This window comes from Phocoena sinus, chromosome 6, assembly GCF_008692025.1.
Source record: "Phocoena sinus isolate mPhoSin1 chromosome 6, mPhoSin1.pri, whole genome shotgun sequence".
Classification (NCBI taxonomy): Eukaryota; Metazoa; Chordata; class Mammalia; order Artiodactyla; family Phocoenidae; genus Phocoena; species Phocoena sinus.
Genome location: NC_045768.1, coordinates 1,061,876 through 1,088,753, shown reverse-complemented (window position 1 = coordinate 1,088,753; position 26,878 = coordinate 1,061,876). Strand labels below are relative to the sequence as shown.

General features: G+C 66.0%; 2 protein-coding genes across 12 annotated transcripts; one reads left to right on the top strand and one right to left on the bottom strand.

Annotated features, from left to right (window-relative positions):
- The first annotated feature begins 2,262 nt into the window (after positions 1-2,262).
- EGFL7 (EGF like domain multiple 7) lies at positions 2,263-11,988 on the top strand. 11 transcript variants are annotated; one of them, XM_032636352.1, is made up of 9 exons: positions 3,893-3,980; positions 7,879-8,000; positions 8,247-8,363; positions 9,346-9,461; positions 9,673-9,768; positions 9,902-10,066; positions 10,652-10,716; positions 11,275-11,437; positions 11,644-11,798. In XM_032636352.1, exons 2-9 carry the CDS (start codon positions 7,921-7,923, stop codon positions 11,664-11,666), a joined length of 825 nt encoding a protein of 274 aa, XP_032492243.1. In that variant the 5' UTR covers positions 3,893-3,980; positions 7,879-7,920; the 3' UTR covers positions 11,667-11,798. The 11 variants fall into 11 exon arrangements, 9 of the variants coding, with proteins under 9 accessions (XP_032492247.1, XP_032492245.1, XP_032492248.1 ...); XM_032636353.1 differs by lacking the exon at positions 3,893-3,980 and adding an exon at positions 5,079-5,112 and having other exon boundaries at positions 11,644-11,988; XR_004350525.1 differs by lacking the exon at positions 11,275-11,437 and having other exon boundaries at positions 10,355-10,716; positions 11,644-11,690.
- A 456-nt stretch (positions 11,989-12,444) lies between these two features.
- AGPAT2 (1-acylglycerol-3-phosphate O-acyltransferase 2) lies at positions 12,445-25,851 on the bottom strand. The gene is made up of 6 exons (XM_032635426.1): positions 25,495-25,851; positions 16,662-16,795; positions 16,061-16,236; positions 15,716-15,811; positions 13,960-14,032; positions 12,445-13,156 (listed from the first exon to the last, which is right to left on the bottom strand). Exons 1-6 carry the CDS (start codon positions 25,674-25,676, stop codon positions 12,981-12,983), a joined length of 837 nt encoding a protein of 278 aa, XP_032491317.1. The 5' UTR covers positions 25,677-25,851; the 3' UTR covers positions 12,445-12,980.
- Positions 25,852-26,878: the final 1,027 nt, after the last annotated feature.

The window sequence follows — 26,878 nt, the reverse complement described above, 5'->3', positions numbered from 1 at the left end:
TTCCCCATACCTGTAATTCCACCATTCAACCCACCACTCTGTCTCTGTGCTCTGGGCATCCTTCCAGAAAGTTCCCTATCAGGCTCATGCTTTAGAGGGAGGGGTGGCCCATTAACCGTTACACAAAGTTGGCTAATTAGCTACTCCCAACCTCAGCCCGTCCCCTGGCAGGGATAGGTCTGCCCCTGGAGTGGGGGCACAGGAGGAACTGGGGGCTCACTGAGAAAAGAGAGAAAGGGGACAGCTTCTGTCCTGATCCGTCCCTGCTCACCTGAGGTGAGTCTCTTTCCTCCCTGGGCCTCAGTCTCCGCATCCATACACAGAAGGGGCGGGCCCAGCCAACCCTGATGTCTGCTGTTTCTTCCACCCAGGGGCACAGAGCAGATCCCTGGGCCTAGGGTTAGGGTTAGGGTTAGGGTTAGGGATAGGGTTAGGGTTAGGGTTAGGGTTAGGGTTAGGGTTAGGGTACGGGTTAGGGTTAGGGTTAGGGTTAGGGTTAGGGTACGGGTTAGGGTTAGGGTTAGGGTTAGGGTTAGGGTTAGGGTTAGGGATAGGGTTAGGGTTAGGGTTAGGGATAGGGTTAGGGTTAGGGTTAGAGTCTTTGTGATGTGGGCAGAGGGTCACCTCCTTGGTGGGAGCAAAGCCCAACTTGGCCCCTACACTCTCGAAAGTACACTCAACAGGACATACTCAGTGTATGGTTTGGGAACGCTAACCCTTCTGGACAGATGTGCCCTCGGGTGGGAGAGCCATGGGGCCGAGAGTGGGCCACGTGGGTTGGAGGGGAAGAGATGGGGGATGAGCGCCCCCAGACCTCCTTGCGCTCAAACCAGCAACACTTGACGGCCCGGAGCCTTGTCAGCCGTCACCGCCACCTCACTCGCTGGCAGCTCTCTTGGCCCCATGGGATAGATGGGGAAACTGAGGCCCGGAGAAGAGAAGGCCCTGGCTGATCCCAGCCTCATGCCTGCAAGAGACCCTCCTATGGGGGCGGGGAAGGGAGCAGTCCCTGCTGGCCACTGAGACCTGCCAGAAGGGTGGGCAGACTTCCCTCCTGCTCTCGGAGGCATTCGGGGGCGTGGGGGGTTGGGGGTGGAATTTCCCAAGCTGCTCCGGCCTCCCTCTTGGCCGGAAAATCCATTTGGGTGGGGCCGGAGGGAGGTAGGGCTGAGCGGAGATGCTCAAGGCCAGAGAGTCGGAGAGGGTCCCACCTGTGGGTGGGCGAGTGCTGACCCCGGAGCAGGGCTCGGACCCGAGGACAATGGGGTTTGGGGGGCGCTGCTCACTCAGAGCCCTCAGCCAGGTGTGTCCTCAGTAGCTGCCCAGTTCCTTTGGGCACCCAGCCAACTAGCATCTCGGCAACAGGTGCTCGGCCTGCGGGCCCCCAGCTCCACCTAAATGAGGAAATTGAGCTGGGGGGCTGGACCACCTGGAGGGTCTGAAGGAGCACCCCCTTTGGCCACCTAGAGGCTCCTGCATCCCTCCCGCAATGCCCCCCTCAGCCTCTGGAAGCCAAGGGAGGAGAGGGGGCCTGGGAACGCGCTTTGCCCTCCTCTGAGGAGGGGCCTGGAAGTAGGACTGGGGGCTTTCGCCCATGCTTGCACACGCCCAGGAGTAGGGGGCCCACCGCCCCATTCCTAGAGAAGTCCTGAGTCTCTGAGCTGACGTCTGCCTCTCTCCGTCACCCCCCACCATGGCCACTCTAGGCCCCAGGGACTCACAGAGCGGGCTGTTCTCAGCCCACCCAGCCTCCTGCCCCATCCCCAGCTCTCTTCTGGCCGCTCCCACCCCCGGGCCCTGGCACACACATCCGGGGGTGCAGGTGCACGCCCTGGGGGTCACAGGAAGAACGGCCCCCTCCATGGAGCCGCACTAATGTGGTCCCACCAGCTTGGTGGACCCACGGCCCTGGGAGGGCCCTGTGTGCCAGCCATGTCCTCTGTCACACACTGGGCCCAGCTGGGCCCCAGGGTCACCAGCCAGGCTGCAGCTGGGCCCAAGCGCCGTCTCTGGCTGCTTCAGGATTAGAGTCTGGTCCCCGGGGAGAGCTCCCCCACCCCTGCCCCCGCCGCTGGGCCCGGCCCCTCCCTCGGCGGCCCCCCACCGCCCCTCGGCCTCCTGTTTGTTCACTGACAGATCCCCGTTATCAGCGGACAGCACACACAGGAAGTCCGGCTGGGAAGGGCCCATCCCAACCCCGATTTACACGGGGACGGAGCATAAAAAGCCGCCCTTCCTCGCTCCGGGAGGAGCCTCCCTGCCCCGAGTCCACCGTCCCCATGGCCAAGACGGAGGCTCCAGCCAACAGGACAGGCAGGCGGCCTCGGGAGTTGCCTCAAGGCGGCCGGCGAGGGGTAGGGCCCAACCCTGGCCTGAGGGGGCAGCAGTGGTGGCCATGGCCGAGCCAGGCCCGGGGCGGCACCAGGTAGGGCAGGGGCGGCCTTGGAGGGCAGGGAGGGGGGAGGGCAGGGCGAGCGCCCCTCTGCGGGCTCTGTGAACCGCGGGCACCTGCGGGCTGAGCTCCGAGGGTCTGCGCTCCGCTAGCTGGGACCACCGCATCATACCCCCATCGGTGCCATCCTCACCTTGGCCAAGGGCACCCACTGGGGGGGGGCACAGTCTGGATGCCAGTCTGGCCTGCCCAACACTGACGCTTACGCTGGGCAGCCCAGCAGCTGCTGTGACCCCTGGACGGAGAAGCCAGTGCAACGGCCTCCCTGCGCCTCGCACGCCCTCCCGAGCCCACTCTGATTTCCCAGGGAAGCCCCCAGGGTTGGCAGTAAGGCCACCTCAGCTGGCCCCTCTTCTCTGTGACCTGCGTGTCCCGAGGGCATCATCCCCCAAGGGTGGGAGAGCACCCCAAGGGTGTCGGGGAGGGGCGCCGGTGAGGGGTGGGAACCCCAAAGCCAAATCTAGAGCCAGGAGGAGCCATGCAAGTGGGGGGCACTAGCACAGCCCCAGCAGGAGCCCCCCTCTTCTGCTGCGCTGGCTGGGGGCGGGCAGAGGGACAGCTTGGTGCAGCGCCGTGTGGGCGCTCTCTTGGGTCCCCTTGCAGCCTAGGGGAGCCCCCCACCCAGAGCAGCCCAGGTCCCCGAGCGGCAGGGCCCTTCCTGGCCTCTGACAGTCTTGTTGTCACATCCACCCCAGCAGTCTGTGTGACAAACACCCACTTCCCAGATGAGAAAGCAGGTGCTGACGGTCCGCCCGGCTTAGCAGCGGAGCGAGGACCAGCCACGCAGCTCGCCAGGCCCCTTTCTGCCCAGGCCTGAGGTCAAAGGGTCAAGTGACCAGCTTCAGGGACTGGATGGGGGCAGGGAACAGGGCAGGGCAACTCTCCCTCCAGTCCCCCTGGGCCTGGCCCTTAACTCTCTACTGCCTGGGGCTGCCTGCTTGGGTTGGGGGTGGGGGGAGAGACACCACGCCAGGGACCACCCCCCACTTCACAGTCACAGGCATCCCAGCCCCCGCCACCCCAGCCACCCTCAGGTCATCTTCCAGGGGCTTCCAGGGACCCCTGGTCCAGGAAGGGGCTCCTGTCCAGCCTCCTGTGTCCCCTCCCTTCCTTTACCTCCTGTGCACCAAAGTAGGCCTGATCCGTATGCCCCCCGAGCTGAAGGCCCCCCTCCCCATGAACCTACAGGATGCCCTCCCAGCACCCCGGGCTTTGCAGAGCTTTCCATCCCGGGATTCAGGACCCCCGGGCAACAGGGTGTGGGCAGGCCTGAGAGGCCCGTTCATCTCTGGCCATCAGAGGGGTGGGGGTCTGTAGGCCAAGTGCAGGCCAAGCTCCCACAGCCACATGGAGGCTGGCCCCGTCCCCCTCCCCAGCCCCTGGATGTCACGGTGACCAAGGCTGTGCGCTAACCCACACCGTGTCTCTGATCCGCAGACCCCGGCACAGGAGAGGAAAGGGCAGCCCCCACCGCTCAGAAGAGCAGCTGCCACCAGTGTCCGGGGCATGAGGGAGACTGCTTCTCCAGGTGAGTGCCACAGGTGATGCTCTGGGCAGCAGCCTGGAGCCTGGCTGGGCCTGGGCACGGTTTACACGCGCGCGCACACAGACACACACACACACACACACACAGACACACACACACACACACACACACACACACACGCGCGCGCGCGCGCGCGCGGGACTGGGCTGCAGTTCCAGGGCAGAAAGTGCCGAGAGGCGCAGGCCCAGGGTGTCACGCGCACTAACGGCTGTGACACGCTGGTGCAGACGTGAGAGCTCCCCAGGGGAGGAGGGGCTGGGGCACCTGGCTCCAGCTGTGCCGGCTGCTGTCTCTGTGGGCACTGCTGGCCACTCCACCACATGGGGCTTCTTTAGCCCATGTTGCAAATGTGGAGAGGGAGCCTGGAGAGGAGAGGAGAGGTGACTGGCCCAGGAGCCCCCAGTGGTGACCATGCACTTGAGGGACTCCTTGGAGGCCTGATGAGAACTCAGGGGTGGTCCCAACTGTCCTGAACAAAGGGGGCACCAGGTGGGAGCCTGGCAGGCCCCCTAACCTGGCACACTGGCTGGGAGGGAGGCTCGGTGTTACACCTAGGACCCGGCGGCGCTCTGCCGAGCCCCGCCCCCACCTGTATGACCTCTGGAAGTACCGGCTATGAGCCTGGGGATCACTGACGTCCACCCCACGTGTGGCTGCAGGGCAGCGGTCAGCTTTAGCTAGCCCCTGGTGCCTAGGGAGCTGGCCACCCGGGTGCTATGGCCATCCCCGGGAGTCGGTGCTCAGCCTAGGGGAGTCGAGAGCTAGCTACCCGCGGCCAGCGCGGGCTCCCCGTGCGGCCTCCGGGCACCTGGCTGCCGGCTCAGCCCTGCGTCCTCGGGAGCCGGCTGGGAGGGGCAGTAGCGCTCGGAGGCGGGTAGTGCGTCAGGAGACCCGGTTCCAGCTGACTCACTGCTCGGCCCCCGGGGCGCCGTCCGCCGCGGGGCCTCAGTTTCCCAACCTGCGCAATGGGGGCGGGCGGGGGTTCGGAGCCCACCCAGGGTGGGGGCGGGCCGGGGGCGGGCCGGGAGGGGCGGGGCCGGGGTTGGCGGGCGGGCGGGGCCGGGGCCCCTCTGCGCGGCGGCGACAGCGGCGCGTGCGCGCCCCGGATCGGGCGGTGAGTGCGGAGGGAGCGGGGCGCCCGGCTGGGGACGCGGGGACGGCCGCGGGCGGGGGTCTGTTCGCCGTTCGGGCTGGGGGCGGGGGCCTCGCCGCGCGCGGAGCTGGGGGGCGACGCAGGGCGACCGCGGGGAGCCCAAAGGTGAGCGGGCCGGGAGCGCCGGGCTCTGCCGCGCGGGCACCCGAACCCCAGCCCGGCCCCGGATCTCGCGGCTGGGTCCGGAGAATGGGCCCAGCGGCCTCGGGAAAGGGCGCCCCCTGCTGGTGACAGGTGACCCGGGCCGGGCCGCGTCGGGGGGCCCGGGCGGGGGAGGGGTGGGGCGCCGCAGCTCCTCATCCCCCTATCCGGGCCCTGCGGCTCCCCCAGGGCCTGACTCAGAGCCTCGCGGGTCCCGGACCCCGCAGCCCAGGCCAGCGGTACCCTGCGGTGGCGGAGCGCGGGGACGTGTCACTCCACCCTCGCTCCCACTCCCCGCGGAGCCGGCCGTGCAGGGGGAAGGGGAGACGTGGGGTGGGCGGTGGAGAGGGCGCACCCCCAGGGAATCAGTCTTGTAATCTCACTCCGCCTCTCCGCATCCACCCCCGCCCATCCAAACGTCCAAAGCACCCCTCACGGTGGAAGGGGGGAACCCAGGGCTATCGCCCCGCGGTGGAGTCAGGCCCCTCCCTCTAACGACTGTCTCCCCGGGTGGGGGCAGCGAGGCGGCAGCCCGGGGCAGGTGGGAGGGAAGGTGCTGGCAGGGCTCGTGCAGACACTCAAAGGGGATGGGACATTATTGCTTATCATTCTGGAGGCACCACAGACCACCCTGCCCTGGCTCCCCCGCCCCAGCAGGGCTGTAACACCAAAGGGAAATGAGATTCTGCCAGCCCAGCACAGGCTGGTCAGCGCCATCGGCTTCCTCTGGCCTAGGGGAAAAGCGTGACTTTCAAAAATCAACGCTCTTCTTTTAAAAAGCACGATTTCCTTTCTAACCAGCTTCCGATAGGTTGGGGAGGTGCTTGGGGGGGGTGTTTGTGGAGGACAGTTACATTTGCATGAGGTGCACCGCCCTCCAGGTGCCCGGTGTGGGAGAGCTCAGGGTCTGCGGAACCCCGGAGGCCCCTGCCCAGCCCTGCCAGCCCCCCGGCCCACCTCTGCCTTCCCAGGACCCACTCCGCAGGACCACCTGTCCGCACCATTTCAATTCTTGCCTGGACCGCCACCAGGCCCGCTGTCTAACAGTGTGCTCCCCCCCAGAGTTCATCTTCCGAGCCAACTGTGCCTGGCAGGACATGTCCCTGCCCAGAAACAGCTAAGAAGCACCCCCCGCCGCCCCGAAACTAAGTGCAGCAGCTCAGCTGCCCGCTGCAGCCTCTGCCTGCTCGGCCACCCAGCCCTCCCCTCTCAGGCCCGTGACAGAGAACAGGAGGTGCAGGAAAGCCTTCGTGCAGCTGCCTTCCTGCCCAGCCCAGGGCCGCGTGGTGCCCTGGGAAGAGCATGGACCGAAACCCAGCTGAACCCCCGCGTGGACCAGGCGAGGCGTCGCCTCCCTCTGGGTCGGCCTGGGCGGGCATCTGGGGCTCAGTAACGCTCACGGTGGTTTATGGGACTGCCCATAAACCAGAGGAGCCAGAGGAGGGGCCTCCAAGACCCTAGTGGTGTCTTTGAGGAAAGTGAGTCCCAGAGTCCCAGAGAGGAAGGTGACTGTGCCCAGCCTCTGCTCCCCGCCCCCACCACACACACCAGTTCATCTCCTTCCTGTGCCCTTTCCTTCGCGCGGGCGGCGGTGGGGGGGCCTGCAGGGCCGGGCTCAGCCCACCTGGGGGAAACCTCAGATGGGGCGCCCGGAGCACGGGAGCAGAGAGCTCCCAGCTCCCCAGACCCTTGGCTGTGCGCACAGATAGCAGCCCCACCCCCGTCCCCTTGGCTTGCCGCAGGCCATCAGTTCCCGGCTGGGGGCTCCCGGGAATTCCTCTCTGGGCCTCCCTGGCTCCCATCCACAGCCAGGGCAGGAACGGTGACCGGCTCCACTGGCGTGTGGGGGGTGGGCTGCTCCAGTGCCCCCACCATGTGGGTGCCCAGTAGGGCCACTGTCTTGGGAGCCCTGGAGGCTGTCTGCAGCAGCGGTTTAGTCCCCGGCAGGGGAATGACCCCCTCTTAAGTGCAGGCCCCGGCCCCACCCTGAGGAGGACCATAGTGGCCCCTGCCTGCTGGGCACCTGCACCCCAGTGGACCCCCAAGCCACCACGGCTGGCTCCCCGTCTGGCACGTGAGGTCACTGAAGCCCACAAGGGCACAGCCAGCTGGGGACGGGGGGGGTTCCGCCCCGCCACTAACACCCCAATTGCAGACTGAGGCGGGGAGCACAAACCCTGCCCTGTGGGGAGGGCACCAACCCAGCCGGGGGACGGAGACGTAGTCCAGATGCCGGCCCTGGGCCCCCACCTTCCCCAGTGAACTTGACCAAGCCCAGCGTTGCCCAGGTGTCTCTCTCCCCAGGCGAGGGCTTCAGCTTCTGTTCCCAGGCCCCGGATGTCGTGGCCCTTCTGTGGCCCCTGGGCGGGCTGTATGTGGCTGGTGAGGGGCCGGCCTCCCTGTCCAGGTGGGATGGGGGTGGGGAGAGCTGACACCGCCCGTGGAGGCTCTGCCGCTGCGGTGAGGTCCCAACAAAGTGGGTGAGCTGGGCAGGTGTCACGGAGCCAAGAGGACAGTCTCCACGAGGGGCACGGGCTCGAGGCGGGATCTGCAGAGGGACTTCCAGGGTTGTGCTTTGCGCTTCAGGCCATCCTGAGGAGAAGGCCGTTCCATCCGGAAACACAGGCCATGTGGGGCTCCCAGGAGCTGCTTCTGCTCTGGTCCCTGGTGCTGGCGGCGGGTGGCACCGAGCATGTCTACCGGCCTGGGTGAGCCAGGGCTCGGGCCTCTGGGTGCTCGGGAGGTGGGGGTGCGCGGCGGGGAGCCCTCGGCCCCTCCCCAGGGCAGCCCCCGGTGTTTGCGGAGCCGAGGCTTCCCTGTGGCTCCTGCCGACGGTCTTTCCCACAGTGACACTGGGAAACCCCTTCCCCACTTTCCGGCTCCCTTGGGTTCTGGGGCTGGGTCACAGCCCTGGGAGCCCCCCCACTGACTTTCTGGCCCCCATCACCCCATAGCCGCAGGGTGTGTGTCATCGGGGCTCCCAGGGGCCCCGTGTCCGAGTCCTTTGTGCAGCGTGTGTACCAGCCCTTCCTCACCACCTGCGATGGGCACCGAGCCTGCAGCACCTACCGGTGAGCGCCGCCCGCTGCCGCAGGGCCCCATCTGCCACGCACAAGCCCTGGGGCTGGGAGGGCAGTGCGCCCCAGAAGGGAAACTGAGCCCCAGAGCAGTGAAGGGACTCGCCGAGGCCACGTCTGAGTGGGTGGTGGAGACTGACACCTGTTGTAACCTGGGCAGTCCCAACTCAGGAAGTTACCGCTGTGACCTCAAGTATCAGCTGCTACGAGGGCATCTGGCGCATCCTCCCCACCCTCATTTTAGAGGGCTCACCCACCCTGTCTGCTCCCCTCCACTTTGGGGGCGCTCCCACCCCCACCCAGCATCGCTGGCTGCAATCTCCTACCCGCTTGGCTCCCTGAAACCTTCCTCGTCCTGGCCCTGCCCTTGGGGCTCCAGTGGGCACCCCTCTGCCCATGGCAGCCCCCGGCAGTTACAGATGGAGATCCCACCGCCCCCAACACCTAGGACGTCCCAGTCGGTGCCAGTGTGAGGGGCGTGCACCTCTGGTTCTCCGCTGTGGGGATGTGGCTTTAGAAGATTCTATTTTCTGTGAGGTTCTTGAAGACCTCCCTGGTCGGGGTGGGAGGTGGCGTGGCAAGCCCCTTCCCCTCAGGGCCTAGATCCCCGCCCCCAGAATAGGAGGCTCTCCCCCAGGGTGCCACCTCTGCTCCACGCCAGGCTCAGCCAGGCTTCCTCCCAAGCCTCGGGGTCCTGCTCAACACGGCAGGTTGGGCCGGGGAGGTGGCCTGTGCTGTGACCCTGAGGTGCCATCCCTGGGGGAGAGGACCTCTGGGGGCACACCTGGGTGACCTTGTCCATGCTGGGGGAGACGGCTCATGTGGTTCTGGAGAGCACGGGGACGGAGCCAGCCTGGAAGGCCAGCGGCTGGGGAAGCCCTGGCCGGGGCCCAGGAGACCTGGTGGCACCACTGAGGCCCCCCCCCCACCCCCGTGAGGGCCGGGCCCCTCTGAGCTGCCCGCACCCATCCCGCAGGACCCTCTACAGGACTGCCTACCGCCGCAGCCCTGGGCCGGCCCCCGCCCGGCCTCGCTATGCCTGCTGCCCCGGCTGGAAGAGGACCAGCGGGCTGCCCGGGTCCTGTGGAGCAGGTACGGGCCCCTAGTGCCTGGGGTCAGTTAAAGTAGAACCCAGCGAGGGAGCGGTCCATCCCGCTCTCCAGACCCGGGGCCAAGCACCAGCTGCTCGTCTCTCAAAACCTGGATAAGCATCTCCGGCACGGCACCCCTTCCTTGGCTGCCACCCCTGCGGGGCCCTGGGGACCCTCCTGAGTTGGTGACAGGCCTCCCCACCCACCCACAGCAATATGCCAGCCACCATGCCAGAATGGAGGGAGCTGTGTCCAGCCCGGCCGCTGTCACTGCCCTGCAGGATGGCAGGGCGACACCTGCCAGACAGGTGAGGCTGGTTCCACCCTCCCAGAGGGGAGGGGGCCTCCGGGCACCTCCTGTGTGTCCTGGGTAGCCCACCGATGGGTGGGTCTAGAGGGGGCTCAGGGTGGGCGCCCCTGCCTGACAGCCCTTTCCCACAGACGTGGATGAGTGCAGGGCTGGAGGGGGCGGCTGTCCCCAGCGCTGTGTCAATACGGTGGGCAGTTACTGGTGTCAGTGCCGGGAGGGGCACAGCCCATCTGTGGACGGGGCACTCTGCCTGCCCGGGAGAGGGGCCCCCAGGGTGGCCGCGAACCCCGCGACAGGTAAACTCCCCGCTTGCCCCCCTTGCTGATGCGCCCGGGGGGTGGGCAGGGAGGGCCCGAGGTGGTGGGGGTGACGGGCGCACTGGAGGGTGGATGGGTGGTGGCTTCCCACGGGGACCACGGGGAGGGCCTCAACTCAGCCCGGAGTGGAAGAAGGCGCCCATGTGTCCCTGCCTGGGCAGCCTGGAGACACAGCACCTCCCTCCGCTGGTGACGGGACATTATTACTTTTGGTACGCGCTGTGACACTTCAAACTCGTACCGTGAGTAATAATGCGCCGTTGGCAGCCCGGCACCGAGAGCGAGAGTGCGGCATGGACCTCAGCCCGGAGCCCCTCAGCATGACGGGGACCCCAGCACCGAGGGGCGGGCGGGGTGAGGCTGCGTCTGCCCAGAGCCACCTTCCGGACCAGGAGGACGGCCTTGGTGGACGGCCAGGACCCAAGGTTGGGGGAGGACTCGCCACAACAGCTGGGGCGGGCACCCGGTGCCCGGGGCTGCGCCCCACACCTGGAGCAGAGGCTGGAGGCCCCGCGTCGGGATGCGAGCCCGGCCCCCCCTGACTCGGCACCCGGCTCTCCCCAGGAGTGGGCAGTGAGGTGAAGGAGGAAATGCAGAGGCTTCAGTCAAGGGTGGACGTGCTGGAGCAGGTGAGGGCTGGGCGGGGTACCCGGGGGCCTCAGCATGGGGGCAGGGCTCAGTAGGGGAGCCCTGGGCGGGAGGCTTCCCCGCTGCTGACAGCCTAGGGTGCCCTTGGCCTGGGCGCCATGCTGGGCAGGGGCAGCAGACGGACAGGAGGGGGTGGGGCCACACAGAGAGCGAGGACTCGGCCCAGCCCACCCCCGCCTTCGTCCCTGCAGGGACAGAGTGCCCCTGCGGCCTTTCCGCAGGGTCCTTGGCCCGAGACCCCTCAGCAGCCCCTGCCCACCCCTCCTAGCTCCTCCAACCAGGGGCCCCAGGCCTCAGGGACCATTGGCCAGGCTGGTCTGTGTGACGTCCGTCTGTGCCGCCCCCCTGCCCCGGTCTCCTGGCGCAGAAGCTCACTCTGGTGGACGTCCAGGGCCCTGCAGCTAGAACTGAGTCTGGGGGTTGGCGGTGCCCTTGCTGGCCACCCTATTGTCCTTAAATCCTTGTGGAACAGGGAGGGTGAGGGGCTGGCCCGGGGTCACACAGGCCCCTCTCCACCGGGCCCTCCGCCTGCCCCACAGAAGCTGCAGCTCGTACTGACCCCGCTTCACAACCTGGCCTCGCGGGCCCTGGAGCACGGGCTCCCGGACCCGGGCAGCCTCCTGGCCCACTCCCTGCGGCAGCTGGACCGCATTGACTCTCTAAGCGAGCAGATCTCCTTCCTGGAGGAGCAGCTGGGTTCCTGTGAGTGCCGTGGTCCCTGTGACCTCCCCACCCACAGGGTCCCCCTCTGGTAGCCTAGGGCCCCCGGGGCTGGGGCCAACTCCTGCCCAGAGAGGCCAGAGGGTGCAGGGAGGGGCAGCCACAGGCCGAGTGGGCAGATCTGGCTGGGCCGGAGGCTGGTGGGGAAGGGAGACTGCTGACCCCAGCCCCACCCCTTCCACCCATAGGTTCTTGCAAGAAGGAGGTGTGACAGTCCGACCCAGGCCCCCGCTCTGGCCACCAAGAGTCCGAGGACACCAGCCCCACCCTGCCCTGCCCTGGGCCCTGCCCTGCCACCTCTCCCACCAGGAGGGCCCCCCCTGCCCCGCGTGGGGAGGGGGGAGTGCGGGCCCTCCTGTGCGAATCCAGCCCCAGCCCAGCCAGCACTCTGGCCTTGTGAGCAGAGCCCGGCCAGACCCCTGCGCCTGGTGGGCCCACGGCTGAGGAAGGTACGAGGGCTTCCTGCCCAGGGCCTGGCCCCTGTGCTGCTCACCGGGCAGCCCTGATCATCGTCAGAATAAAGTGAGGCTTGAGCCGCTGTGTCCGTGGATGGATTGCGGGAACATTGTGAACCTGACGGGCTTCCCCCGGCCGACCACCACGTGCTGGGAGGGCGGAGGCTGCCAGCGCGCCCCCTGGGCCCTCCTAGGCAGGGTCATGGTGCCCCCTCTTCAAAAGGAGCTGAAGCGGGTGGTTTCGTGAAGGTGATGCTGGCCCCAGGGACAGCCCCGCCCCGCCCCCCGCCCCCCCACAAGCCGGCCCCACCCCTAGCCAGCAGCCGAAGAGCAAATCTTCAGCCTCCTTCCTAAGTGCCTGCCTGACCCCTGAGCCTGCCTGCCACCCCCAGTGGAGAAAAGTATTACAGGATGACCGTGGGCCCAGGCCCTGGCAGGGAGCCCCACCGAGGGTGGAGGATGGCGCTCTACAGTCCTCCCAGGGAGGACGAGCGAGGGCAGCCCTGCCCGCCCCCAGTGACCACAACTCACCAGGCACTTCCAAGAGTTCGTTTATAAAAACAACGATGAGCGCAGTACCAGTTCAGCAGGCTTGCTCCCCAAGGCCGGTGGGGGCCACAGACACTGCTTTCTGGCCGCCCTGAGGCCCAGGTGGCATAAAACTAGGCGTCCTGGCCCCCCAGAGCCCCGCCTCTCCGAGAGCCTGATGCAGGCTGTGGCTGGGACCCCGGATCCAGCCTCTGTGCCCCTCAAGCCCAGGCAGGAGGGTGGGGGCTGGGCAGACCGGCCCCGCCCCGTCAGCCCATCGGGGCCCAGGCCCACTCCCACACCAGACCCCGGAGGCACAAGGGTGGGTGAGGCCCCGCCCTCAGAGCTTGGGGGGCTCCAGGTGACTCTCCTTTGCAGGGACATCAGGGGCCAGGACCTGAGGCCAGTGACAGGAAGGGGTCCCTTGCCTCCAGGGCCCGAGGAAAGTTGGGAGAGCCGTGGGAGGGGACACAGTGATATCTGGTGGGCAGGGGTCGCTCTGTCCATTGTCTAGCCAGGTCCTGCCCCGCCCCGGGCCTCGGCTACTGGGATGCCTGAGCATCGGGCCCTGCAGGGGCCCCATTCTCCCGGGGGAGCTGGGATACGTGGAAGAAGGTGGCCCTCATGGCCTGCTGGCAGGTGTCCAGGAGCTCGGGGACGTCGGCGATAGTGAGGCCAGTGGTGGGGATGGCGTCCAGCACCTCCACCTTGATGGTTCCTGGTGGGGGGGGGGGGGGGGCGTCAGCAGCCTGAGGGGCTCTCCAGGGGGGCCCCTCCTCTCCTCGGCTGCCCGCCAGCCTCCCCCGCAGAGCCTTCCGAGGGGCCGGGCCGGGCTCTTCCCCAGACACCCTGGTCCCGGGTGGTTGGCTTTTAGTGGAGAATAACCAACACGGTCACACACACGAGTCCCAAGCATGTTCTCAGTGGGTGTGGACAAGCGTGTGCTCCCCCGTGAGGACCACCCAGGGTCCAGACGTTTCCTCCCCCAGAAGGTACCCACCCTCCCTTCCACTCCCACCCTCCACAGTGGTTCAGGCGGCCTCAGGGCCTCAGATGTGGGCGGAGGCAGCTTCTATCTTGGACCCCACTTCCCACCTGGGCACCAGGTGCCCTTGTGCGGGGTCTAAAGGGAAGGGCGGGGGGAGGTCCCAAGCTCCATGGCTGGGGGGCATGGGGGTGCCCGGGAGGCTGCTGCCCCCGAGAGTTAGGCCTGGATGCGCTGGCTCAGAAGCCCACCCTGGCACAGGAAGGGGCCACCTCAAGGCCCCCGGGGCCGTGTGCACAGCCCGGGCCTGTGTGTGTGAACTTGGGCACCGAGCCCACCTTCTGGGCACCTCAGTCTCCCCACAGCCCAAGGCTGGGACTCTAGACCCTTCCCTCCCTCCCTTCGTCCTTCCCCAAGCAGTCACTGAGTAGCAGGGGTCTGTAGTGACCACCCAGAAACGGGAACTGTTCTCTTAGGGGCGCGGGTGTCGCAGTGACTGAGAACAGGTGGGCCGGCGAGTGCACAGGTTGGGGTACCTGAGGTGAAGAGCTTCGTCTTGTAGTTGTAGAAAGAGGAGAAGCTGGAGTAAACCACGGGGATGATGGGCACCTGGGGACGGCAGACGTGGCAGCCTGAGGATGGACTGGAGCCCTCACCCAGCCCAGCCTGATCCCCAAGGATGAGCTCTGGGGAGAGGCCTGCCTGGCCGCCAGCCTGCCCCCACCTGGGGCTGGTGCCAGGAGTCCCTGTGGCCACATCCTGCGCCAGGGCGCTTCCACACACTGACCCCTGGGCCTCGGACGCCCTTCCCGCCCTGGGCCCAGAGTGCACATCCTGTACATCCTCGTTCAAGCATCCCCTCCTCCAGGAAGACTTTCTGGGTTGGCACGTACCCATATGATGCACATCTGCATTCCTCACGGGGTCCTAAGATTAACCAGGGCCCTGTCCGGTTTAGCCAGAGGAGGTAACTGAGGTCTTTCTGCCCACCCCTCCCTTCCCAACCTCTCCCCCATCCCAGGGAAGATGGGGCAGCTCCAGCCAGGGGAGGGGGCAGGCTATTCCTGGAAGACACCAGCGTTGAGTCCAATGGTGACTCCAATGGTGATGCCAATGTCGGAAATGGCACCTGGGGGTAATCATCAACCCGGGGTGGGGGAGAGGGGTGACAGCCAACAATGTCCGGTCTCCTGGCTGAGACTTGCTGCCCCCGGCCCCCCAAAGCTCCTTCGGTATCTCCTGTCTCCTCTTCCATGACCCCGGCGAAGGGAAGTGACCTCCGTCCCAGGCCTGTGTCGGGGGTGTCCTCCTCCTCTTGCTTGGGCAGAGCCCAGGCTCACGCCCCCATCCCCACGCACCCACTGCCGGCTCGGGGCCCCTCCACCCCACGCTCCAGCTCCCACACCCGCCTGGCACTGGCTGGCAGCTTCTGGAAGGAGGGCTCTCACGTCCTTGCTCAGGGCCACCAGGGGGTGCTAGAGGCCACCTGTCACAGGTGAAGGACAGGAGAAAAAGCAAACCCCTGCCCAGCTGCCCCCCTGACTCCGATCAGGCAGGATGAAAGCCCCCTCCCCTGACCCCAGACGATGGCTGCCTTCCCCTACACAAGTCCCCCAGCACAGGGCCAGGGTGAGACAGGGCACCCCTCACCTACCAGGAGACCCCACCCGAAGGATGGATGTGCCCCAGCCTCTCCTGCCATCACCCTAGACCCCAGGACACCTCTAGGACAAACTGCATCCCTAGAAGTCAAGGACCAGAAAAACATCAAGCCCCGTGGAGGGCTCCCAGCTCACCTATCCTGGCCCATGGCCAGCTCCGGCCCGACCCTGCCTCACGCCGCAGGCCCTGCTCCCCCTGAGCCACTGCCCACGCCCACGCCCAGCTAGGGGTGCTGGGGGCCTGCGCCTGGCACAGCCTTCCAGAGACAGCTCAGCCAGCAGGCCTCCTGCCTCCGCCTTTGATGCCAACCCCAGCCTCCCTCTGCAGGCCCCTCGCCTGGCCAGCTAGGAAGCGGGGTGCTGGAGCTCCAGGCACAGGTATGGTGGCGACGGGCATCATTCTAGCTGGCGCTGGGCCGGATCAGGTGCCAGCCTTAACGCTCAGAGTGGGTACAGCGGCCCTGCCCTCCTCAGCTGGTCAGGGACAGGTGCTGGGTGGGGGGAGGCCCCGCCGCCTGCCCAGCGGGAGGTGGTCCAGGAGCGCCAGTGGCCTCGGCCTGGCCAGGAGGTCAACTTCAGCCTTAAGCCAACCTGGACGCGCTTCCCACCCCTGGCTGCGGCCCTGGCGTACCTGGGCCTGGATGGCCAGGTGGAAGGCACCTTTCTTGAAAGGTAGCAGATCCTCACTGTCATTCCGCGTGCCCTCAGGGTAGATCCACACTTTGAGCTGTTGGAGAGACAGGAGGCGGGTCGCGGGGGCCGCCCCCCACCCCCAAGGAGCCCCACCGCTCAGCCGAGAACACCACCGCTACCACCACTGACAGCCGAGGCACCGCACCTGGCTTCTCTGTATGCGGTTTACAGACACGCACCGATGACGCGTTTTCTTCTGCCAAAGGGAGTCACACTTGCGGGCTGTCCCGACAGCACAAAAGCGTTCACGCCGCCAAGCAGGCCCCGAGCCCCAGGCGCTCACCTTCTCCCTGACCATGCGCTTGCCCACATCAGAGATCACGGTCATGGCCGTCCTGGAGCGCTGCCGGTCGATGAAGAGAACGCCGCCCAGGTACATGATCAGGCCCACGGGCCCCAGGAAGAGCAGCTCGCGCTTGGCAATCTGCACGCAGCGATCGGGGAGGACCTCCATGAGGCCTGAGCCCAGGTCGGGGGGCGGGGGAGACAGAGACAGAGCACAGCCTCAGAGCCAGGTGGCCACCGCCCCGAGGAGGAGCGAGCTGGCCCTCGGCCTTGGCCACCAAGAGGCCTGGGCCCAGTCACGCCTTCCCACTGGCTACCTGGGCATCACCTGGCCTCAGCCTCAGTTTCCCCTGCAGAGGGAAGGTGCTGAAGCAGGGCTCCCGTGCCCGGCGCCAGGCATAGGAAGCCCTGTCTCCCGTTACCAGCTGGAGGCCTGTGTCTGGAGGGGGGCACGGGTCCGCGGTCCGCATCTGCCCCTCACCTGCCAGCTCTTCGGGGCCCAGCCTCCACCAACTGAAGCAGCATGCCCCCTCCTCCCCCTCCCCCCAGGCAACTGGGAAGGGCCGGCCCTCCCGCCAAACCCTCCGCAGCCGGCCTACCCATCATGTCCAGGATGCTCTGGTGGTTGGAAATGATGACGCAGGGGCGGTCCACCGCCAGCTTCTGACGGCCCTTCACCTCAAAGCGGAGGCCGTACAAGTACTTGAAGGACCGGATGAACCAAGAGATGATGCTGAGGGGGAGACGGGCCGTGAGCAAAGGCCACCACCCACCGTGTAACTCAGGCTCCGCCTGCAGACCTAGGCAGGGTCATCCCAGTGCAGGACCAGCACGGGGACCCCCACGCCCGCCCTGGCAGGCTGGCCGCTCACCCTGAGCTCGCCTTCCCCTCGGAGAGCCTTCAGGTCCTGTCCCTCAACCCCTCAACGGGATGGCGAGTGCCTCCCTGCCCCCCTGCTACCCCAGCCAGCGAGGGTTGGGTCACACAGGAGCAAGGCCTTGGGGGCCTGGACGCCCGGCAGTGGGGAGGACGCCTCCTTCCACGTCTGCGTTCCCAGGCCTGCACCTGCCACCCAGCCCTCACCCCACACCCCTGCTCGTCACCACAAGCCGGGGTGGGGGGGGGCCCAGCTGGACGGGGCTGAAGGCCGAGAGCCCCCGGGGCCAGGCTGGCTCCCTTCTCAGACGTGTCAGCGACCGAAGCACCCGATGTGGAGAGGCCCCTGCAGAGGAGGCTGGGCCCCCATGCACGGGAAGTGAACGTCCCCTCAAGGCAGAGCCACACCGGGAAGAAAGTATGGGCACCAAGCGGAGACCTTGTCGAGGAGCTGAAGGCTGCTTCCAGTCTCCACCGCTGGGGAGACTGGCCCCGCCAGGCTTTCACTCCTCCCCTGCATCCTACAGCACAGCGCCCCAGCGCCTTTCACAGACACACCCAAGGTCACATGGGGATGGCGGTGGAGCCAGGATGTGTGTGGGCCCCGCTCCCAGCAGCAGGCTGCCCTGGGCACTCGTGACCTTGAGAGGCCCTGCCCAGCAGCTCTCACACTCGACAGGCAGGCACGACCGGGCATGCCCCTGGGACCGGTGTCTGCAGGTGGCTGGCCGGCAGGGAGAAGGGTGGCCCCGGCCCCCTGCTCTGCGGGAACACTGCACACACTCGGCAAGGGACAGGTGCCCGTGAGGGGTCAGCCTGCTCGGGGTGACGGAGCCCGAGGCTTGAGGTCACTCCTCTACAACTCAGGCAGGTCCCCTGGGTCCTTCCCATCCGTGGGTGGCAGGGCGCTGAGGGTGGGCCCCAGTGACCCAAGGGTTCCTGACCCAGAACTGTTCCACTTCTCCCAGAAGATGTGTGCGCGCACACACACACCAGGGTCATTTGATCTCCCCACAGTCCTGACCGGAAGGGAGGGATTTCCCACTTTATCCGGAAGGGCCTGGGCTCAGAGCTGGCCCTCAATAGAGCAGAGACTCAGAGCTGGGCCCTTGACCCAAAGCCACACTCAGGCCTTTAAAACTGTGGTAAAATACACACAACATAAAATTTACCGTCTCAACTCGTTTTAAGTTGAGTGGCGTTAAGTGTACTCACATTGTCATGCAAGCGTCCCCCCTTATCTGGGACTCTTTCATCTTCCCAGACTGACACTCTGTCCCCATGAAACGCTCACTTCCCCAGCCCCGGGCCCCACTGTCCACTTTCCGTCTCTATGGATCTGTCTCCTCTAGGCCCTCACGAGTGGACCCTGTCGGATCTGCCTCTTTGCGTCTGAAAGGCAGACTCGTATCCAGCTCACAAAGCCTAGCTCCCCATGTTACCGCGCGGTGCGGATGGGGAAACTGAGGCTCCAGGAAGCAGCTGAGCCTGGGCTGCTCTCACAGTCAGACCGGCCAGCCTTCCCCGGATCTGGAAGCCAGGGCTTCTTCCTCAGCTTTGTAAGCCTCGGCCAGCTCGAGCCAGACCTTCCTGTTTGTCCCCATCCGGCTCAGGGGTTGCCAGGCTGGACACTCTCTGGAGAACTGACTGGCTGTCTCAGCTGGGGAGCCTCGGGTCATCTCGAGGGTTGAAGGGCACAGGGAGAGGGCACGTGTGTCCAATAAACACGGGGAAGACGCGATTTCACTGGCAGTCAAAGAACTGCAGATTGAAACAAGAAACCCCGTCTTCCTCCTTCAGATTGGCAGACGAAAGCCTGGTAACGGGAGGTGTTGGCCTGCTGTTAGGAAATGGCCCGAAGGCTGCTGGCAGAAGTCAGAGGCCACAGAGGTTTCTGGAGGGCAGCTTAGCAGCACGCGGCAAAAGCCCTTAACAGACCTGCTCCCTTTGAGCTTGCAATCCTCTTCCGGCAATGGGTCCTAAAGCAGGTGTGAGGCAGGCATAGGCACGGTCTGAATTAGGGAAATCCGAAAACACCTCCACGTGCCCCATGGGGAGAGGTAAAATAAACAGGGCTGTGGCAGAGGAAAACAGCAAACATCTGCATTTATCTGCTGCCAGGCCTGTTCCCTTGACTCCTAATAGCTACATATCGTTGGCCTTTCCCTCCCAGGCCACACCTGGAAAGGACGGTGTTTCTCTCTGGTAGTGGCATCTGCTGGTTCCATTTTTCTTCTTTTTTAAAAATTGGGGTGAAGTACACACCAAATGTATCATTTTAAGCCATTTATAAGCATCCGGTTCAGTGGCTACGCAGCCGTCCCCAACCATCCGTCTCCAGAGCTTTTCTATATTTTCTTTGTGTCTGATTTAAGGGATCGGTTGTACACGGGTGGGTGTTTTGCTTTGTTTGAACTATGGAAGATGCTGCGTATAAAACTCAGCTGAAAAAAAAAAAAAAAAAAAAAAAAAAAAAAAACTCAGCTGAGCAGGGGCCCTCTGCAGCCGCTCTGCTGCTTGTCTCCCGCCTCTCCCACTCCGGCTGGGAGCCCAGGCCAAGGCAGAGCCCCCGCACCAAAGGCTCCAGGACAGACAGACAGGCCCAGGGCTGCCCCACGTGCTGCGGGAGACGGAGGCGCCCATGGCAACTCTCCACACATTTACAAATAACTGCTCTCAGACAAACTAAAAGATACAGCCGCGGGGTGAGTACAGGAAGCTGGGAAAGAAAGGGGCATCTCAGGAGAGGAAAGAGGCAAGGATGTTCCTCAAGGGGAGGGGACCGGTCACTCCCTGCAGGCGGTGTGCACGTGGGTGCCCACTTTTCCTTCTCCTAATGTCCCATATTTTCAAGGTTTTCTGTAGAAGTGGTGAGAAAGTATCTATTATCTTTTTTTTTTTTTTTTTTTTTTTTTTTGTGGTACGCGGGCCTCTCACTGTTGTGGCCTCACCCGTTGCGGAGCACAGGCTCCGGACGCGCAGGCTCAGCGGCCACGGCTCACGGGCCAAGCCGCTCCGCGGCCTGTGGGATCTTCCCGGACCGGGGCACGAACCCGTGTCTCCTGCATCGGCAGGTGGACTCTCAACCACTGGGCCACCAGGGAAGCCCTCTGTTATCATTTTAATAGTGCTTCCTTGAAGAAGAAGGAAGCAGACGGAGCTTTGCAGAGGCCCCTCCAGTGCCCAGGCAGGGAGAGCCGGTCTGTCGTTGCCTGGACGGAGCTTTGCAGAGGCCCCTCCAGTGCCCGGGCAGGGAGAGCCGGTCTGTCGTTGCCTGGACGGAGCTTTGCAGAGGCCCCTCCAGCGCCCGGGCAGGGAGAGCCGGTCTGTCGTTGCCTGGAGTGCAGCGCGCTCCCAACCACAGGCACAGACGCCCCACAGCCACGCCCAGCATCTCCTGAATGCTACGTGCCACGCCTGCACCTAGACAGACGTTAACTGTCCGGTTTCGGTCAGACAATAACCCCACAAGGTCGTACGCTCATTACACCCAGGTGAGGGAGTCCAGGCTCAGCAGAGTTAAGTGACTTGCCCAAAGTCACACAGCAGGGAGGCCAGGATGGGCCGAGCCCACCTCTAAACCTGACTTTTGAAAAATGTGTGAAAAATGTCAAGCAGAGGGCCTGCTGGAGGTGGGGTGACGGCTGCAGGGTTGTCAGGTGGAGTCTCGAGCTCCTTTTGAGGGCTCCCCCTCCTCCCCTGGGGGGCTCTATGGCCCCCACCCCACCCCAAGCAGGGCTGCAAGTGGCTCTGTCATCCTCTCCCAGCAGGAAGCTCAAAGCAGCCACCCTACCCAGGCTGCCCTGCCTGCCCAGCCCAGGCCTCACCCTGAGCGCCAACACCCCCTGTGCCCCAACACCCAGCTGACCCCAGCGCCCCACCCCTCGGCCGTGGAGTCTGGGAGCTGCTCCCTCCTCTCCCCTACGGGGAGCAGAGCAGGGGTCACGGGTGCAGGCCAGGGACGTGCCTGTCCCACACCCTCCAGCCCTCAACTCCACGTCCTGCCTCCCCTGGGGGTGGAGCTAAGGTTGCCTGAAGCCCAGGTGGCACAGGGCTGGGCTGAGTGCATGGCACAAGGTTCCAGAAGCACTGCGGACAGCTGCCAGGTAGGTGATTGGTGTCAGTTTTCCATAGCAAGGCAAGTGGCCCCCAGGACAGGTTCTTTCCAAGTGCCCACAGGGGCAGCCATCCCCTTAAGCAGAGGGGACTTCCTGGCCCTTCCTGGGTCTTTCTCAGAAGCCCTCCACTTAACCCTGACCGGGGCCGCCCGCCTAGAAGTGAGCATCGTAAATGCTGCAGATTTTGGGGGGCCTGAGGCCGAACTCCTGGCAGCCAGGCCCCCTGGACCACCTGTGCTCGCCCGAGGACACCTGAGCCTGGCCCAAGCTCAGGGTCAGACAGACCCTGACTCCCTCTCACCAGCTGTGACCTTGGGCAATGGACTTGACCTCCCTAAACTTCCATTTCCGCTCGTGAAAGGGGAAGGGTGTGGAGGGATTGAGCGAGATGAGGCTGGAACACCCGTGACACCTGCGGGACCCTGGAAGCCCTCTGCAAACAGCAGCTGTGTCGGCGGCGATGACACAGGCAGGACAGAAGGACCCGAAGTAAATGAAAGCAAGAGGATCCTCCTCCGGCCACAGCACCTGCTCCGGGCGGCTGGGAAGCAGTTCAAGGTCAGGTCTGAGCTACCTGCTGACCTCTGCCCTCAGACCCTGGACTCGGACTAGGTGGCTCTGGGGAGACCTGGCAGCTGCTTTGGCCGAGAGGCGCCGGACCTCAGCCAGACCCCACGGGCTTTGCCCCCGGAGAGGGAGGGGCGTGATGGGGTTTGTTCAGAGCGGCCCTGCCAGGAGGGCAGCACACAGAGCCATTGATCTGCTCAGGGGACAGGAGGTCCTGGGAGGGCCACCTGGCAGAGCAGCAGTGTTTTCCAAGTGTCACGAGAGCTGGAGCACAGAGGGGGCCAGGAGGTGGGGGCTCCAGCCCGTTCAGGTGCCCAGAGGTGTTAAGAGGGGCACGGGAGTGGGCTGAACGCCAGGGGCCTGGAAGGAGGCGGGGCCGTGAGCAGTGTCCAGGGCTCTCGGGAGCTCTGCTTCCGGGGCCCGCAGAAGTACACCCAGAGGGGAGGCTCTGCCCCTCACTATCCCACCCCAAGCAAAGCCAGGGCAGACTTTCCTGCGAGACCAGGGCCCCAGGCGAGCCCCCAGGTGCTGCGGCTCCCCGACAGCGCTGTGTCTGCATCCACGCACCCCCCCCCCCCAAACACGCAGTGGCTGGCAGTGCTAGGTTCAAACCCTGACCGGCATCGACAAGTCCCCCGCCCCTGGCTGCAGTGATGCCCGTCCTCGATGTTTCGCGCAGGTGGGGGGCTCCGTCTGCCCTGCCCCCCACCCCACCCCGCAGCCTAGCTATGTCCCCCAGGTCCCGGCCACTAGGATGGACGCAGAAGTGGGCAATTCAGTCCCCAGAGGTCCTGCCGTAACAGTGGCATGCTGGACCCCGAGAATGGGGGTCCACAGGCCAGAGGAGCCGGCAGCTTTCCGTGGCCCCAGGCTGCCCGCCCTGGTCGCCTGAGACGCATGAAAAAGTAAACTCTCCAGGTTAGGCCACTGTTGTTAGGTTTCCTGATCCTGCAGGGAACCCAATTCTAACACACACCGCTTCCCTGGGCCTCGCTCTCTTCTCTGTCGAATGCGTGTAATAAGGGCACGTGCCCCTGGGACAAGGAAACAGGACCTGCTACTCCAGCCTCACCCTGAACGCGGGACCCTGCCACTCTGGGAGGGGTCCCTGGCCTCAGCCCACAGCCTGGTCAGAACAGAGCCTGCCTCTGCTTCTCAGTTCCCGGCACTGCCCTGTACACTCAGAACGCACAACTAAATGGCAAAGGCCTCCTTGGGTGCCCACCCAGAGCCCCATCATGGGGACGGGCGGCTGCCCACGGGGAACATGGGAAAGTGAGGGGGCGGGCGGAGTGGGGCTGCCCCTCCTGGAACTCAGGGATTCTCCCGAGCCTGGTCTCCAGCCCCAAAGCAGCCATGGCGCTGCCCCCAAGCCCCTAATGCCGTGGGAGACAGAGGAAAGATGAAAAGCGTGCACTTTGGAGCCACTCTCAGTGGGTCTGCAGCCCGGGCCCCCCATGTCCTAGCTCCGGGACCCTGCCAGTCATCTCCCCACTCCCCGCCTCGGAGGCCTGAGTTGCTTCTCTGCAGACTCGTCTGTAAAATGGAACACGTAATAAACCCTGTCCCCGAGCTTCAGGCATCCGCGGCGCATGGTGTGGGCTCAGGAGATGGAAGCAGAGGCTGGTGTCGAGGATGGTGGGCAGAGTCCTTCCGGAAGTTAGGGTGGGACTGGAGGGGGAGCAGCCAGGCACCCACGGTGCTCAGTGGTCCCAGGTGGGGCCTGAAGCTTGTCCACACAGCACCCCAACCTCCCCTTCCGTCCTCCTGGGCCCCGTCCCTGGACCGGCTACCTAGAGGCACAGGGCACCTCCTCTTCCTCTGCATTTCTCAGCCCCCCACAGATGCACGCCTTGGGGAACTCGTGTTCACAAGGGACCCCGTCCCTACCCCCTCTCTTTGCCATCACAAGGGAAGCCTTGGGGGTCATCACTGTGACCCGCCCCGTGGGACCTGGGGGTGCAGGAGAAGGAGGCCATGGGCTCCCGGACCCCCAGGCCCGCCCCTCTCTGGGGAGGACACAGCACCTCTGTGACGTCCTGGCCTGGTCCCTCTGCAGAGCCTGAGTCGGGGGCTGCCCTGGGGAGGGAAGGGCAGCAGGAAGCTTCCTGCTCAGCACCATTCAGGGTCGTGAAGACGATGCCCCAGTTGGCCGGAATCTTGGGGGAGGCTGGGGGCCAAGCCCGGCTCTGGGCTGAGGGGAGCCGGCCAGCAGAGGCTGGAGGGCCGGGCTGGGCAGGGTGGGGCCGGAGGGAGCGCCAAGTGCCGGTCAGGCTGGCCTGCCCGTCCAGCCACCGCGTCAGAAAGGGCAGCTGGTGACTTCTGATCTGACGCCAGGAAGCAGCTTTGAAGCCCAGGCCTGGAAGAGCGAGTTGCGCCTTTGAAAGACAAGGAAGCGCCTGTGAAGAGGCCACCTGATAATACTGAACCAGGGAGGGGGAGGGCCACCTCCAGGAACGCCTGTCACCTGCTGAAAGCCTGCTCCAGCCTCGCTTCCCACCGAACCCAGGACAGCACCCCCTCCAGGGAGCCCACCGGCCCTTGCTGCCTGCAGCCACCCCCTCCCCCTGCCCCTCCAGGCCGGTCCCCAGCAGGTGCTGAGTGGAGACTCTGGCTGTGAGCCCACTGCCTGCAGGGGATCCTCAATCTCAGGCCAGGCCCTCAGAGATCCATTTCTGGAAACAGGCCCTCCGCACCCCAGAGGGTCGGCTGCTTGAGAAGACAGCTGGAAGGGCAACAAGTGGGCCGCCGCTGGGGTCTGGGCTCCCTGGGACGCTGGCCTGGGCCATTGGGGGGGGAGCTAGAGACCCATGGCCCAGCCACCAGGCTCCCCACTCTTAGGCCACACTCCACTCCTGGTGCCACAGGAGCCACGAACTCCTGAAAACGGGGCCCGGAGGACCCACTGAGTGTGGGCCAGTCCCGGAAGGATCAGCCCGCCCAGATGAACAAGGACAGGGACGGACGGCAGAAAGCCAGGAACCCTCACCCACTGCCCTGTGAGCATGTGGGTGGCAAGGGCCTCAGGGACCACAGTATGCCCACACCAGGCCACAGCCAAGGGTCATCATTGCAAAAGCCAGTGAGGAACGTCAACAACAGACCCTCCCAGTTGGTAACTGGGAGAAAGGGCAAGGAGCCCCCTCTCAGGCCACCATGACCAGTCCAGCCTCTGACCCAAGAGAGGCCCCCCGACTCTTCTGGTCGGCCCAGCCTGACCCCTCACCCCAGCAACTCCAAGCTCCCCAACTCTGGGGGGGCGTCCCAGCCACCACCCGTTCTTCCCGCCCAGAAGCTGGACCCCAAGGACTCCGCGCCCACCCTCCCCCGCGGAGCCATCACACCTTCCTAAGCGGAAGGAAAGGGAAGGGGAACCGGCCTGGAGCCGGAGCACAAGTGCGCTCCTCGCCCGCGGCAGGTGGGCGCGAGGGGGTGGCGGAGAGAAGACGAGGGACGCCCCAGGCCCCGAGCGGAGGCGGGTCCGGGCGGGGCGGTGCACGGCGGGCGGCCCATCCTCCCCGCGGGGAAGCAGGACCGAGCCTCTGCCCGCTTGGCCCGGCCCCATTCCTCTCGGGGCCGCCCGCACCCCGCACTCCCCGCGCGGCGCCGAGGGCGAGACCTGTTTAAATCCCTCCGTGCCTGCCCCTGGCCGGGGCCCCGGCTCCGGGGACCCCGGCCCACCCTCGGCCGCCTCCCCAGCCGCGCTCTCCGACCCGCTCTCTCCCCTCGGCCGGTCCGAGAGCCCGGGAGAGGCGCGGGCAGGGCAGGAAGGAGGGAAAGGACACGGGAAAGTTAGGGAAGCGGAAGCGGGCGGCCGCGCGGCGCTGCCCCCGCCTCGGTGTCTCTCCCCGCCCCGCCCGGCCCCCTTGCCTCATGTTCTCCACCGTCCGGCCGCCGTGGCGCAGCAGGCAGACGACCGAGGCCACCGCGGCCACCGTGAAGCAGAGCACGCAGTACAGGCCGATCTTGGCGTAGAACCTGGCGGAGCGGCTCAGCGTTGGCAGCAGCACGAGCAGCAGCAGCGCCGCGGTGAGCCACGGCCACAGCTCCATGGCCGCGCCCCGAGCCCCGACGGCGCTCCGGCCGCGTGCTGGCGGCGGCCGACCCTCCTCCTCGCCCTGACCCGCCCGCGCCCCTTATTGCGAGGGCGGCGGGGCGGGGCGGCCGGGGCGGCGAGCGTAGTTCGAGCGAGGAAGAGGCTAGGTGCGCCCCGCCCGCGACGTCCACACCCGCCGCTCGGCCACCGGCCCGGCGCCGCCCCCGCCCCGCCCCGCCCCGCCCCGCCGCGCCCCGCCCCGCCCCGCTCGCGACACTGCCCGTGCCCTGCCGCCAGGCCTCCGGCCTCTGGCCCTGCGCCCCTCCCCAGCCCCCGCATCCCCGCAGCGGGTCGCCTGGGCCGTGGCACCGCGCAGGTCCCCGCCGCCGGGCCGCCTTCCCCCCGCCCGCGGGCACCGCCTCCGAGCCCTAACCCACCGCTCCACTCCCCAAACCGCGGCTCCAAAGGCGGCCGAGGACGCGGCTGCCCTTGCCGGCCCGGTTGCCACACAAGGGGCCCTCGAACCGCGCCCGGTGACCGACGGGTAGCCTGCCGCTTCGGGTCCGCTCCGGCGACTGAGGGGAGACCCAGCCTTGTGCGGCCCAGTGGGCGCGAGGACTGAGGGGAGGAGGCTCTGGGTAGGCATGAGGCGTGTTCCTGGTAGGGGCTGGGAGCAACGGCTTCGGGTGCCAGGGCCCGCGTGTTATCTCCAGCGCTCCCGGTGCCAGGCCAGGGCCGGTATCAGGCGACTATGTTCGCCACATCAGCGGATGGGCCTGCGCTGGCTTTGGGGAGGAGCAGGGACCCTGCCCGGTGCTCCAGGTCACCCCCTGTGGGCTCAGCCAACCGGCCTCAGAGCAGATCGAGGCTGTAAAACCAAGTTTCCTTTCTGCACAAGTGCCCTCCACCTGTGGCCTGGGTCCCGGGTTTGTTGCAATTTACCAATGGCCGCGTGTGTGGAGCCCCAGGGGCCTCTTCCCTTTTTCAGACGCTGAGGTGACCTGTTACCGAAATAATTCTCTGAAGCCAACCCCCTCCCCTTTGGCTGACAAGTACAAAAGCTTCCATCGCGGAGGAATGGGGGTCCCAGGCCCAAAGGGAGGAGCGATTTCCCTGCTGTGGGTGGAGTAGCCCATTCACAGGTGTTCTTAGCTTTGCACAGCAGGCGCGTCTGCATTACACCCGTGGGCGATTTACAGTAAGACCTGTGAGAGCGCT

Bases quoted from the DNA above. Each gene is read 5' to 3' on its own strand.
- EGFL7 (XM_032636348.1), top strand. From the start codon at position 7,921: ATGTGGGGCTCCCAGGAGCTGCTTCTGCTCTGGTCCCTGGTGCTGGCG. The intron at 8,001-8,246 runs GTGAGCCAGGGC...ATCACCCCATAG, and splicing joins GAGCATGTCTACCGGCCTGG to CCGCAGGGTGTGTGTCATCG. The intron at 10,717-11,643 runs GTGAGGGCTGGG...TTCCACCCATAG, and splicing joins GGGTGGACGTGCTGGAGCAG to GTTCTTGCAAGAAGGAGGTG.
- AGPAT2 (XM_032635426.1), bottom strand. From the start codon at position 25,676: ATGGAGCTGTGGCCGTGGCTCACCGCGGCGCTGCTGCTGCTCGTGCTG. The intron at 16,796-25,494 runs GCAAGGGGGCCG...TCTCCCCCTCAG, and splicing joins CGGACGGTGGAGAACATGAG to CATCATCTCTTGGTTCATCC. The intron at 16,237-16,661 runs GTAGGCCGGCTG...ACCTGGGCTCAG, and splicing joins GAGCATCCTGGACATGATGG to GCCTCATGGAGGTCCTCCCC.